Source organism: Quercus lobata, unplaced genomic scaffold (genome assembly GCF_001633185.2).
Source record: "Quercus lobata isolate SW786 unplaced genomic scaffold, ValleyOak3.0 Primary Assembly Scq3eQI_232, whole genome shotgun sequence".
In the NCBI taxonomy this organism is placed as follows: Eukaryota; Viridiplantae; Streptophyta; class Magnoliopsida; order Fagales; family Fagaceae; genus Quercus; species Quercus lobata.
In genome coordinates, this window is record NW_022155084.1 from 46 (window position 1) to 14890 (window position 14845).

General features: G+C 30.8%; 1 protein-coding gene across 1 annotated transcript; it reads left to right on the plus strand.

The window, feature by feature from the left end:
• Positions 1–8385: 8385 nt before the first annotated feature.
• LOC115973694 (triacylglycerol lipase 2-like) lies at positions 8386–14219 on the plus strand. Its single transcript, XM_031093955.1, has 9 exons — positions 8386–8577; positions 8814–8927; positions 10883–11023; positions 12285–12395; positions 12700–12843; positions 12936–12976; positions 13078–13157; positions 13271–13366; positions 13730–14219. Exons 1-9 carry the CDS (start codon positions 8386–8388, stop codon positions 14053–14055), a joined length of 1245 nt encoding a protein of 414 aa, XP_030949815.1. The 3' UTR covers positions 14056–14219.
• Positions 14220–14845: the final 626 nt, after the last annotated feature.

Consider the following 14845-nt stretch of genomic DNA (forward strand, 5'->3'; position numbering starts at 1 on the left):
TGTAACAAAAAAACAAAATATGTACATAGTACAAGTTAAAGTTGAAAAAATAATCTTAATTAAAAAAAAAAAACCCAACAACATAGTGCATGTCCATCATAATTGAAAAAAAAAAAAAAAACAGATATAACTACACTTAAAAAGAAAATAGCAAAAAATATATATATAATAATAATAATACTACACGTAAAAAGAACCTTATTTTTTATAAAAACAAAAACCAACAACATAGTACACATTTATATGATTTTAACTTCTCCTATAATTTCTAAGTTGATAAAAATCATAATTTGATTACAATCCAAATTCTATCATAATTTGATTACAATCCAAGTTCTATCTTAATTTGATTACAATCCAAATTCTTCATCTAATCCTTTATAAAAAAATTCTTAATTAAAAAAAAGGTAAAATTTAAGTTGATAAAAATCATAATTTAATTACAATCAAAATTTTATCTTTATTTGATTTCAATCTAAATTCTTTATCTAATCCTTTATAAAAATTAAAATAAAAATTTACTTAAAAAAAACCTGCAACATAGCACACGTTTGAGTTGAAAAAAAAAATCTTATTAAAAAAAAAAAGTTGAAAAACAAATCTTAATTAAAAAAAAAAATAGCAACATAGAGCACATTTTTATGATTTAAAAAAAAAAAATCGATATAGCTACACTTAAAAAGAAAACAGCTAATAAAAAAATATATAATAATACACGTAAAAAGAAAATAGCTCTACCAATTAAGTTTGAATTCAAGAGAAATTGAGTTGAACTAAAACTCTACTAAACCTACTCCACTCTACTATTTAAGAATGCTAAAATCAATACATAAAAAACCAAAATTAATTAAGTGAAGAACTACTAAATGAAGGATTTGGCTTCTTCAATGAGAATAGCTATCTTCTTTTTACTTTTTACTTTTTGCATTTTTCTATTAATGTAGTTCAATTATTGCTTAAATTCTATGCTTTTTTAAAAATATTTTACATAATGCAATTCATCTTAATTATTGATGTATTTTTTTGATTTAGTGTTCTTAATTGATTGTGCAGATTATTTCCTCACTTATAGCAATATCAAGATGGCTAGATACAAATGACAACATCAAAATAGTTAGACACGGGTAATTTATATGTAAACTTTTACACATTTACATTGCAATACAATTTTTCTTTTTTCTTTATGTACTTTCATTTATCTATTTTTTAAATTATTTTGATTGTGATACTCTAGAAGGTCTAGATACTTATATTTTTTTTTTTGTAATTTATGGAATATTTGTTTTAGTCAAAATATTATCACTGAATCTATTTGGGATGGAGCTCATCTACAATATGAAATTATGAGATTTATGTGAGAAGAGCTATCTTCATTTTTTTTTTAGTTTCTATTTTTCTATTAAAGTAGTTCAATTATTGCTTAAATTATATGATTTAAAAAAAAAATTAGATAATGCAATTTATCTTAATTATTGATACTATTTTTTTATTTGGTGTTCTTAATTGATTATACAGATTATCTCCTCCCTTATGGAAACATTAAAGTGGTTATGATTGGTAATTTATAGATAAAATTTTACATTTATATTGTAGTCTAAATACTTACATTTTTTGTAATTTATGGATTTTTTTTTTGGTAGTTAATGGAATTTTTTTTGGCCATATATGCAAGAAATTTATCTATAATTATAATGGAAAGATTTTTAAGTGCCACACACACACACACATAATCAAATTACAATTTTAATACTACAATCTTTTAGAAATTTAAAACTTGCCATAATTTTTTAAAAATATTTTATAATATCTTTTTTTGCAAAAAAAAAATACTTACATAATATACATTTTCCATGTACTTAATTTAAAAATATTTTTACCATTTTATTTGTTATTAAATTTGATTATATTATCAAAAATAATAATAATTTATATATAAGTTTTTTTACTAAGCCGTGCATCGCACGGGCATAATACTAGTAAAAAATAAATTTATAAATTCTAACTAAACAGAGATGTGTGTGAATGGGTATATATTGTATATTTGTATGTACTCAAAACATAATATTCTTTTGCGTGCAAAATAGTATGTCCTCTGAGTTTGACGGGTTTAATGTGTGGATTATTGCTAAATAAACAGAGATGTGTGTGAATGGATATATATTGTATGCACCTAAAACATAATATTCTTTTACGTGCAGAGTAGTATGTCCTTTGAGTTTGACGGGTTTAACGTGTGGATTATTGCTAACTAGCCTTAAGTGAAATTCCAAATGATAAAAGTGTGGTGCACAATCAAGATTTTCCTATCTCTTCTAAGATGGATCCCATGTATTTTATCATCAAAGACTCAAATTGGACCAAGATTTTCTTGATCCCCTTCCCCATGCACCTGCAACCAAGGCTTTACTAGGGTCCCTTTTTGGGTTTGCTATGTGAATTAAAATTGAGCTACCCAAGAGATACTTCCACTTAACTGTTAAAGTTGTGCGTATATATATAACTTTTTGTTATAAAATACGATAAAAGTTGCAGAGGTACAAACAATTAATTGCGTTATTTTCTCCACTTAATTAGGACTTGATTCTCATATATGCAAGGTGTGAAAAAGGCAATATTTTGTCAAAGGCCATTTCATAATAATGAAAATAAAGGTGGGGTTCACATGACTAGCTTGTTTCCAATGATTCCTTCCATTTAAAACTTTTTCAATGCCTTTCCAAATGATAAAATTGTATAATTGTGATGGGGCTGATGTTAAGCATCGTGGATTTTGGCTTCCGCCTTTCACGGATGGGGGCTCATACTTTGTCTTTCCCCATTGGCCTTACACAATATTTTCAGAACGGTCACCATCATTGATTCATGTTAATATATGTCAATTAATCTTCATGATTTTCATTAAATACCAAGGTTACATGCGGTTGTTGAAATCATTTAATTGTTATTTAGATCTGTTAGGATTTTTATAAATGTTTTTGCAAATCATAGTGTCAAAATTGGATTTATCAATAAAATTGTGTTAGGGTTGAGTTTGGGTTACAAATGGCATAAATTAAGACGACAAAATTTCAATTTTCTCAAAGATCATAATTTGATGATCTTTTATCCATATTTTTGCACCACAATTAATTTTTGAATGAAACTTATTTCATTAGAAGGTATACATATATATGGTATGGGGCTTTGAAATAGATTCAAATTTAACCCAATTTGGATTTAAAATGTGTGAGACAAAGTCATTCAAATTTGGCACAATTTTGCTATTTTCAATAGTTTCACTTGAGAAAAATTGTCAAGATTTGCAATTTAAATTCTACCAGAAGAAAGGTTATATTGGATTTTAAAACTACTTTGTGCGCTATATAAAACATTTTTGGCACAATTTTTTTTTTTTTTTTTTTAATGATTGTTGCATGACTTTTAGAAGCAAGAAAGACTACTAAAACCAAACTAAAACTTTCACATCTTCAACTGTTAAGCCTAAATTGAGAAACGTTTTTCTTGTGCCTAGAACAAAAATCAGAAAAACTATTGTGTTTTTCTATGCAACTTGAGCTTTAAACTGTTTGTGAAACTAGAGTTTAAACTAAATGAGTTCAGTGTTGCTACAAATCTTTGAGAAGTTTGTTGGAGTACCAGAGGTTCTTGTTCATGCGAACTAGGTTAATTTATTCATAGAGAAGATCATTATTAAAAAATTTAAGAGGTTCTACAGGGGCGGAGCTAGGATTTTTTGTTTAATTGGGGGGCCAAATTTTGTTACTAATATATTAGTCTCGAGTCAAGATAAACCTTCACACACATGTGTAAATGCATGTACATAAATATAAACATTAATATTTTGGTACTAGATTAGGTCATAATTTATAAATATATTGTTGTAAAATATTAGAAGCCCAAATTTATCAAGATTGATTGTGAAAATATTTTAGGCTTGAGAAAGATCTCAAACAATTAATTGGAATGAAGAAAATTAATCCAAAAGAAAATAGACACAAAACACCAAGGTTTATGTGGTTCAGCAATAGCCTATATCTATGAGTAGGGCTGTCCAAACATATCCGGTGACTCGACCCACCTAGAGAATCGATTGGAACCAATCCAAAACCAGCCGACCCGACCTACTCTGGCGGTCGGCGGTAGATTTTCTCCACCAAAAACCGACTCCGGTGGGTGGGTTTCGGTTTCTCTCCCCAGAAACCCGAAAAACCCGAACCGACTAGCGAAAAACCCATAATTTGACGAAAAACCTAGATTTCGGTGATAAATCCAGTTACGGCGAGAAAATTCCAAATTCTGGCGAGAAAAACCCAAATTTCAGCAATAAAAAAACCCGAATTCAGGTGCTATTTCACGTAGATCTGACGAAATTTTGAGTGAATCTAGCGAAATCTCATCGAATATGGTGAGATTACCGCCGGATCTGGCGAAATCTCATAGATCCTGATGAGATTTTCACCGGATCTAGGTTTTTCTCACCTTTTATTGCAGTTTCCTCGCCGTTTCTTTTGTTGTTTTCTCAGATCTTTGACTTTGACTGACTCATCCGCACACCCGTTGAAGTTTGATCCGCCCGACTCGTTTACTCCGGCGGTCAGCGACGAGTGAGTTTTTCCAAAACTTGATTTTGTTGGGTTAGTTCCGGGTTAGGCACAAACCGGACCTGGACCGACCTGTGGACAACCCTATCTAGGAGCGACGACGAACAAATTTTACTATAACAAATTTGAGATAATATATACAAATTGGTGTAGAGGCACTCTCACAAACCCAAATCTCAAATCCCAAATACACCCAAATAGCTCTCTCTCACAAATACAAAACCAAAGAACTTAAGGTTCACAAATACCAAATACCAAATGCGAATTGCACACAAACCAAAGAGAGAGCCACAAATCAAATCCAAATGTTGCAACACACAAAGAAAGAGCAAATCACCAAACTGCAGAACCAAAACCAAGCAGTAACAAATCTCTCTCACTATTCCAAATTGCAACACACAAATATCGAAGAACCAAACAAAAGAAAGCTTCTTTTTCTCACACACACAAAACTCTAAATTTGCTGCAACACACTTTATTTATATTGGATATTCAAGTCGGCAAAGATGCAAGTCCTTCGAGCAATAGAATTTGTAATGCAATTTCCTTGTCTCCACGTGCACCATACTAATCCAAGCAAAAGACAGAGTCTACTCCATGTATATATAACTCTAAATCACATGGCTATCTCTCAAGGTCAGCTAAATTAAATCAATCACATATTGGACTCCGAAGTCAAGTAGAATTCCAAGACTAATATGAGAACAAGTTTCCTTCACCACGTGAAAAGAGATCCAATTCAAGTAGAACTCCACCAAATGACAAGTCATCCAAAACAAGGAGTCCTAGTTCAATTTAAACTAGGCAAAAAACAAGTAAATCCACTTATAGTGGAATTACTCCCATATAGATCATGTATGTGCATAAAAGCCCCTAAATTCAAGCCATATCTCTACATATATTGTATATAAAATTAAAAACTTTCACATATTTATATTTGCAAAATAATTTTTTAGGGGAATTTATTATCTTTTAAACTCCATTAAGTATACAAAATCTGTCTAGTTTTATATTAAATATGTACAAAAAATGAATTAGAGAAAATAAAAACTACATTGTCTCTATAACTACTAGACTAATTGACAAATTCTATGGGTTTTTAAGAGCATCATTTAACTAACTCAAACATTTGGGGAGCCAACTTCTATTTTTGTAGCTAAATATTTAAAGTTTTTAATACTTATACAAAATAATTTTTTAAAATTTTAGGGGGACCATGACCCCCCAAGCCTTGCTATAGCTGCGTCCCTGGTTCTACAACTCTGGTGGTAACTAGGAAGGCAAACATATTTTTTGTATACTTTACATAGAGAATTTAGGATTGCAAATGTTATGTGAGTATAGACTATTATAACTGTTTCTTTTATATATTGAATTTTTTAAGGAGATTAAATAGATCTCTAGATTGGTTTTTCCTTTGAAGAGATTCTTCATTAGTTTTCCACTTTGTTTATAAATTTTGTGTTGCATGTTTATTGCTGTGTTATTATTGCTATTGTGATTTGATATTATAATCTATAATTGTATGGAGGAAAGTAAAAAAAAGTGAGACAGAAGATTTGAATTCGCTTATTATATACGGGGAATTTATAACAAACTTGTGCAATAAATCCACTATTTCCGTTATTTAAAGATTAAAGTGCTTGGGGCCTAAAATAAGATTTTTTTAAAAATGGTATAAGAACTTTTAGAACACATTGGGTTTAAAATTAGATTTTCCAAGAACTAATATTTTATCAACATTTGGATCTATTTTCAACCTACTTCAATCTTACCCGATCTTTTTACTTTGGGTGAAAATATTACTTGAAATCATGCATATTTAAGTTAACTTTCACAAAATTGTTTGGGGTATACGTCTGGCAACTATTTTCAATAATTGATCTACAAGAAAATGAGCTGGGTCAATACAAATAACACAAATCTATTCAAATCATGGCCTTTTTTTTCCAAAAGGTCTGCACTCTTTTTCTATGAGAGTGGACAAGGTTACAAGTGTTCAAATTGCAATTTGAAACCATAGCACTAAAAGAAAGAAAATCATTAGTTGCTTCCATTACGAGTGATATCTATCTGCCTATATCTGGGCATCCACCTCAATTATAAGGTTAATTAGTAGTTCCCAAATCAATCCCCAAGTTTACTCTATCCCCTTACTGCTCACAATTCCTCTACGAAATCTTTTACCCTTTATAACCTAAGATAAGAGTAGCTATATATTTCATCTAAATTAAAGTACCTAGCCACTTAAATAAGAAAACAAATTTGCAACTTAAGGCATCATGCATTTACATGAATCATATCTTCATATTGTCACTTTTAGTGTTGGACTCAGTTGGGAACCAAAATTGGTCTTGGTTCTTCATAAGAACATGGAAAGATTATGTCAAAAAGTCAAATATTAAGCTATTCTTGAATACTATCCATTGTAGAAAAAGAGATAGTCTTGTCGGTAAAATTTCTTAGAGGTTACTTGCAGGGATCCAGATCATATCCACATTTCATTAGCAGATCTAATCCACCTTAATTTATCTAACTTGAAAAGGAATATGAATTAAATTACTTATCAAAACTTTTTTTATTTATAGAAAGGAAAATGGAATATACAAAATTAATAAAAAAAAATTACTTGTTTATCCCGCCAAATGGATTAAGATCATTTAGAGTTTTTAGGGTAACTCTACAAAGAGTTTTGAAAATCCTATTCATTTGTTGTGAAATGAATGGATAAAGTTTTAACGTGTTATCAACATTTTAAAAAGCTTCTATTATTACTATTTTGGTGAGGTTTTTTTTTTTTTTTTGGAGGTCTAGTGTTATAATTTTATTTATTTATTTAAAATTTTGAATAAGTTTGTTTTGAAGACATGGATTAGTAAGAAAGTTTCTTATTTTGTAAGCATTTTAAGTGGAGTTTGAGATATATTTTTACCGGATTAGGGGTATTTAAGAATCATATAAAAGTCTAGTCCAAACAGAGGAATCTTCTTATAAATAGTATAGAATAATGTGTCAAGATATAATGCATTTATTTTAAAGTAAATGGATAATTTTATCAATAAATAAATAAATGGATAAGAGAATAAGATTTTAGGAATTCAACAATATAATTATCTGAACTCTAAATGATCCTAATCCAAAATAAGCACCCCTTGTAAATTAATCATGGCATAAATAAACAAGACATGCATCACATACATCTTATATAAAGTTAATATGATATGGATTTGAAACTATAGCGTCAAATTTAAGTAAATCTCAATAAAAATACCATATATATATATATATATATATGATATATTGTCTTTTATGTCTATATTTGCTTTCCCTCAAATTTGCCTTTGATAGGACTAGTTCCTATGAGCCTGCTTGGTACATGTGTTTAAACACATGTTTTCCGTTTTTTAAATAATATTACACGTATTTTTACACACTTTTTCACTCACACGTAACATTAACAAACAGCTCCTATATATCCTCAATCTGTTTCTAGCTTCAGAAATTTGTAGCTATATAAGAGACTGTTGAGAGTCATGATTCCTCCATATCCATTTGCTTAGTTAGAAATATTCTAGGACCCACACGGCCACGCCAACCCATTCCTTTCTCAGTGGAAAGAACGTGAAAAGTGCCAAGTATTTTATAATTTTGGTCAGTTAGCCAAAAAGAAAGAAAGAAAACCAATTTGTTTTCCCACATAATTGTAATAATCTTTCTTTCTTTTTTACTCTTATATAAAGGGAAGCTTCATTCTCAAACTTATCACACAAAACCAACAATTAATATGGGTGTCCCTGGCTTGTTGGGTTTGGCTGCTTGGAGCTTCTATGTCCTAGTCTTGGCAGTTCAGCCTCATCAAGCACATGGCTCAATTCGTGGTTCCTTTGGCCTAAACAAAGATGCTGTAGCTTCACCAGAGAATGGTCTATGCGCATCTTCAGTGACTGTACATGGCTACAAATGCGAGGAGCATGAAGTAAATTTCTCATGCATAACTATTACATATATTATAGTTTGGCTTTTAATCAATCATTTTTGAAAAAAAATTTCTAGAGAATTGAAAAAATATTGATAATTTTTTTCAATTTTTGAGAAAATATTTCTAAAAATAGAAGACTTAACGTATACCTTTAGGACATACATTAACCAGATCTTTTAATCAAACATAAGTATAGATGTGACTTAATGTGTGCATGTAAATTTAATTTTCAGGTGACAACCAAAGATGGGTATATACTCAGTGTGCAAAGGATCCCAGAAGGTCGTGTTGGGGGTACTGCTGGGACTAAGAAGCAACCAGTCTTAATACAGCATGGGGTTACTGTCGTAAGTGAATGATATATATATATATATATATATATACACATATTTAGTTATTTTTTGACAGTGTTTCATGCATGTAAAATTAATAAGGTGGGGGTTTTTTCTAGTTCTGTTTTGAGGAGTGAGGACTAATAAGAGGAATAGTCTAGTCTTCCCCAGGAAACTATGCCATTTTTTTGGTGTGAAACCTGACACCATGGTCTTGAGTCTTGACACAAAAAAGGGTCAAATCCGCGTCAGTTTGCACATTATGGAGCACTCTATATTTAGTCTATCTGCTTTAATTTGTCAAAGTAAAAACTTTGGAATGATTCCGCTTTGAATGTTTGGTTTCCTTTATAAGCATATGATGAGGTCCAAGTTAGCTAAAAGAAAAGCCTGGAACAAAAGTGTCTTATAAAAGGGAATGCATGATTTACGCATCTACTTAAAGAAAAAATGAGTTAGGTTACGCATGTACGTTGATGATATGTGAAGTCATATTAGACTCTTACAAAGTAACCATTAAAATGTGAGGTTGGTCATTGGTCACCACATTGTAAAGGTAAATTTGCTCACAAGAAAGATGAATGTTTGTGCACAAAGGTGAAAACGAATTTGCCCAGAGATATTGTTGGATACATAATTTATTCTACCCTTGCAACAAAACGTTATATATGAAACAGATAGTCCATTTTGTTAAGTTTTTTAAAAGTAATTAATGGTGTGCAAAATCAATATAGTATCACATCATTTAAAATTAAATATAGTTTTAGATTTATAATATAAAATCTAAACTATGTATAAAATTAATCCAAAAAATTCTTTTATAATGATAAATTCAGTGTAGAATAAGAGATTAAAAAAAAAGTAAAACTTTTGTGTAATTACAAATTTGAACTTTTAAGTTGGATGATTAGATTAACCGATTAATCCAACTAGAGATTTTCCATTAGGTTTGAACCCTTAATCGTGCTAATTCTTAAGTCAACCAACATACCACTAATATATGTCTATATCTCTTCAAATGTGAACATATCCCATTTTAATCACTTTTTTTTTTTTTTTTTTGGTGTGTGTGTGTATGGCTAAAAGGTATTTTTTTTTTTTTGTGAGAAAAACCCCCCAAAGGGGAGGGGAGGAAGGTTAATTAACTGAGATCAAATCAAAGTTATACACATCAAGGATGTCATGAGGGACGTCCTCCATCCAAACAAGAAAATGGTTACAAATAGCGCGTCTGGCTAGTCTATGCGCTACAAAATTTCCATGACGGCTAAAAGGTATTTACAACAAAAGTCATGTTTACATTACCAAGGCGATATGGGTCTGTTTTTAATACTAGTTTTTTTTTATTGTTTTTGTTTATGTTTATGTTTTTTTGTTTTGTTTTAATACTAGTTGATTGTTCCAATAATCCAGTTGAAGTTTTATAGCCACCACGACAAAAGGAAGGTTAGGTAGAAGAGTGTGTTTACTACCGCAACAAATTCCATAATTTTTGTCATAATTTGTTTATGTGATGAGTTGTAAAAGGTGGAAATAAAATATTGAGTCCATATGAGTTCATTATTTCACTACTCACAAGTCGTCATATTGCAAAATTGTGACAAAGTTGTAAAATTAGTTATAGTACTAGACTTAATCTATGCAGAAATGTTGAAGGTGCCCTGTTAAAATCTAACAGTCCGCAAAATCATGCACTGTTTCACTCATAATTCCATTCCATCTGACTAGACCAGAGTTGAAGATATCTCTACGTAGCATCTTAACTTGTGTGAACTATTACAGTATTACGTGTGTTCTTATTACTTGAGCCACAACATGCAAAGTCTCACATAAACTGAGATATGGGCTGGCAATTTTGTTTGTTTTTTGATGGGAAGGCAATTTTGTTTTGTTGTTTGTGAATTTCAACGATGTAGTTACGTGGTGCATGTTTGATTGGTTTTATTTATTTATTTATTTTTTTGGTGCAGGATGGATTGACATGGCTTCTGAATTCTCCAGAGCAAAATCTACCATTAATTTTAGCTGATAACGGGTTTGATGTGTGGATTTCTAACACCAGAGGGACCAGATTAAGCCGACGACATGTCTCCTTGGTCCCTAGCCAACCAGTTCTGTTCCTCTTTCCCTTTACTACTCATCAATTTAATTACTTCATAAAACTATTTTATGCTGCATATGATGATAGATAATAGTGGTTTCTTGTTTTTGTTTAGAGAAATGTTTCATATAAAAAAAAAAAAAAATTCACAATATTGTTTCATAACAATTGACAAATTATTACTAATTTTTTGAATCCACTATTTAATTTTTTTTCTTTCATTTATTATTAATAATTTGCCACATCAATTATGGTGAAAAATTTAAGATGAGTTTGATGCCAAGGGAAAGTGTGATAGTACCAGTTTTAAGTAGAAAGATATATTAGCCAAATTCTAATTAATATCCTACTTGTATAAAGGATCCAACTTTGATTAAAATTAAAAATAAAAAAATCTTTAATTAAAAGAAAAGGAAATAATTTTTTTTTCAAAGATCAAATAATTCAAATTATAAAATCTTCCAATAACTGAATATATAACATGATTTAATTTAAATGATCACTGTTTTATAAGGATTCAATTTCCTTGATTTTCGACCATGAAAGGTTCTGGCTGCTTCCCACTTGCTGCTGATTAGAAGAAAAGGAAAACAAAATAGAAAAAAACGAAAAGGCTCTGAAAGTCTGAGTGCGGTAGTTGATTAGCAATACCCACGTGGATGTCAGTATCAAAACAGAAACGCAATTACTTGAATAGACATTGATTAGAACTCAGGAAATTGGTTTGAATTTCTTTTTGTTAGATTTTGGGTTTGGATATAGGTTCATCATAGAGCACGATAAAAAAAGGAAAGGATCTAGGAACACTAATGAGTGTGGCATTAATTGTACCTATTTGGAGGTCTAAAAGAATCAAATCTTAGGACATATGTAGGTTTTTGAAGGTAAACTTTTTTTTTTCCTTGAAAAAATTGGCTTATATTCGGCAAAAAAAATCACTTAATTTTGTAACAGTTAAAACTAGAATTGGGTTTGAATTTTGTTGAATTTTAGGGTCACCTTTGAGCAGGACAAATAAGTGAAAACAAGCCTAGCTTGTGGTCACACCTAGTTAAATCATATATCCTATATACTTATTGGGTTGATACATTATATATATATATATATATATATATAATAGAATAAAAAAGATTGAGAATTGAGTTGGTAAGTGGGTAATTTTTTTTTTTAAATGTTACATGGGTAATTTAGTATATCTTTTATAAAAGATATTCCCCTCATCTTCTTTATTGTTTGTTATTCATGGTTTGTCAATATTGTAAATATGACAGGCTTTCTGGAATTGGTCATGGGATGAATTGGTTTCCTTTGAGCTACCAGCTCTTTTTGACTATGTGTATGGCCAAACAGGGCAGAAGATTAATTACGTGGGCCATTCCCTGGTGAGCATCATCATCATATTATGCACCCCTTCAAAGCTACAAATGTTACACTTTGAATCTAAGACATTCATTATTCTTAGATTTGCAAAAAAGCCTTTGCAATGCTATGAATCGTTTTGTTATCTTAATTATGTGGACGTCTAGCATTAATGACTTTAGCCATATACTAATAAATTTGTCCAAGCTTTCTGTTGAAAATGAGAGAGTACTAGTAGTGTGATGTTCAAAAGTTTGGAATATATAACTAGAAAAAACTGCCCACTGTATTCTATTAAAATTTCGACACTTGGGCAATCTTTGACAGGGAACTTTAACAGCTTTGGCATCCTTCTCGGAAGGTAAACTAGTGAACCAGCTGAAATCAGCAGCATTGTTGAGTCCTATTGCTTATTTGAGCCACATGAAAACTGCACTTGGCAATATTGCTGCCAAATCCTTTGTTGGTGAGGTAAGGTCATCAATGATGCCCCACATAATGTTAATTTATTAAACAAGAATAAACAGCATGCACATGACAGAAATGCTTGATTTTGACAACAGATCGGCAGGCTATTTGGTCTAGCAGAGTTCAATCCCAAAGGGTAAGAGTCCCAAGAGTTACTGATGATATAGAAGTTACTTCATGTTATAGAATTACAATGTTCTAAATTGATGGTTTTGATCTGCAAATCCTTTTATATAGGGAAGCTGGGGGTGACTTTCTCAAGTTTCTATGTGATAATCCAGGGGTTGACTGCTCCGACTTAGTAACCGCATTAACTGGTATTAGTCTCTGCATTGATCGGTAGCTTCAATAGTACAATGGATTTTATACACTGAAAATATTTTTGAAGGAACTAACTCATGCAATGGTACCAACTTTGTGTTCAATCAAGGGAAAAATTGCTGCCTTAATTCCTCAACCGTTGATCTCTTCCTGATGAATGAACCTCAGCCAACATCAATCATGAACATGGTGCACCTTTCTCAAAGTAAGTTTGTTTCTGAACTATAACTTTTTACGCTGATTCTTGTGATGCGCATTTTAAACTTTTTTCTTTTCATTGAGACTGTATATGGCTTTTTACTATTTTGGGGTATGAAAATTCATGTGATCAAAAGGCTTAAGGTGAAATATTACACGAAGAATGAGTTTGTATATACTATTTTTGATGTCATTTTATACAGTGGAAGTGTGGAACTGGAAGTTGCATGTCACTTTACTAATGTTATTTCTTAGTACTTCACCACGAATATTTCTTTTTAGGTAGTCTTTGTTACAAACTGCCAGGAAAGTCATTGATATTTACTTATGAATAACTAATTGAGGAAGATTTTGAACTATAAATTTGCAGCTGTTAGAAATGGTGTTGTGGCAAAATACAACTATGGGAGGCATGACTATAATTTGATGCATTATGGGGAAGCCATGCCACCAATTTATAACCTCTCCAACATTCCCCATGACCTTCCTATGTTCCTTAGCTATGGTGGCCAAGATGCACTCTCTGATGTCTTAGATGTTAAACATTTACTTGATGATTTAAAGTCCCATGATGTAGACAAGCTCTCAGTTCAGTTCATCAAGGATTATGCTCACGCAGATTTCATCATGGGAGGGAATGCCAAGGATGTAGTTTACAATCAAGTGGTTAAATTTTTTAACGGCCAACACTTATGATCCTTGATGGAGGCCTCAATTGTGTGATCAACATTAATTAGCTAGTTTATATTTATTACTAGGCAAAGTACTTTACCTAGCTAGTAGTAAAAGGAGGCGGTTCTGCTTCTAACTGTGGCTGCTTTGGCTTTCGGCTCTGCTTTTGCTTGGCCATTGAAGTTTTTTATTTTTATTTTTATTTTAAATTTAATTTTTGTTGTCTTTAATGCATTCAAAGTAAGGACAAAATTATTTAGTTTGAAATTTATTAAAGGGCCAGACAATTTATTTTATGTAAAATTGGTTGACTAGGTTTAATATCTTTTAAATGTGCTATATGTAGTTTTTGTTGTTGGGCTAAATTTTTTGGGCTTAAATATTTTGTTTTATATTTTAGATATAACTTTTTTATGGCTTTTAAAAAGAGGAAAATGCTAGAGTTACAATTTATTTATTTTTATAAATTATTGATGTAGTGATCGACGAGTAGTGGTTATTCGTAAGTAAAAAAAAATGATGTAAGTGATGGACCTAGATGCAAACCAGTAACTAAGAACGTGCACTTTCTGTTTGATTGGAAATAACTAAGAACGTGGATGAAGATTGTCAATAAGATTATAGAATGAATCTATAAGATAGTCATCCTTAACAAACAAGGAACCATTATTTTCAAACTTGTAGACTACTTTTCAAGCCCAAAGCATGTACATTCCAATACAAATTTGGAAGATATAGAAGTGAAGAGACATCTTGGAAGATTTCTAGTGACTCCATCTAACAATCTAAATAGATTTGACTTATCTAGGGAGGA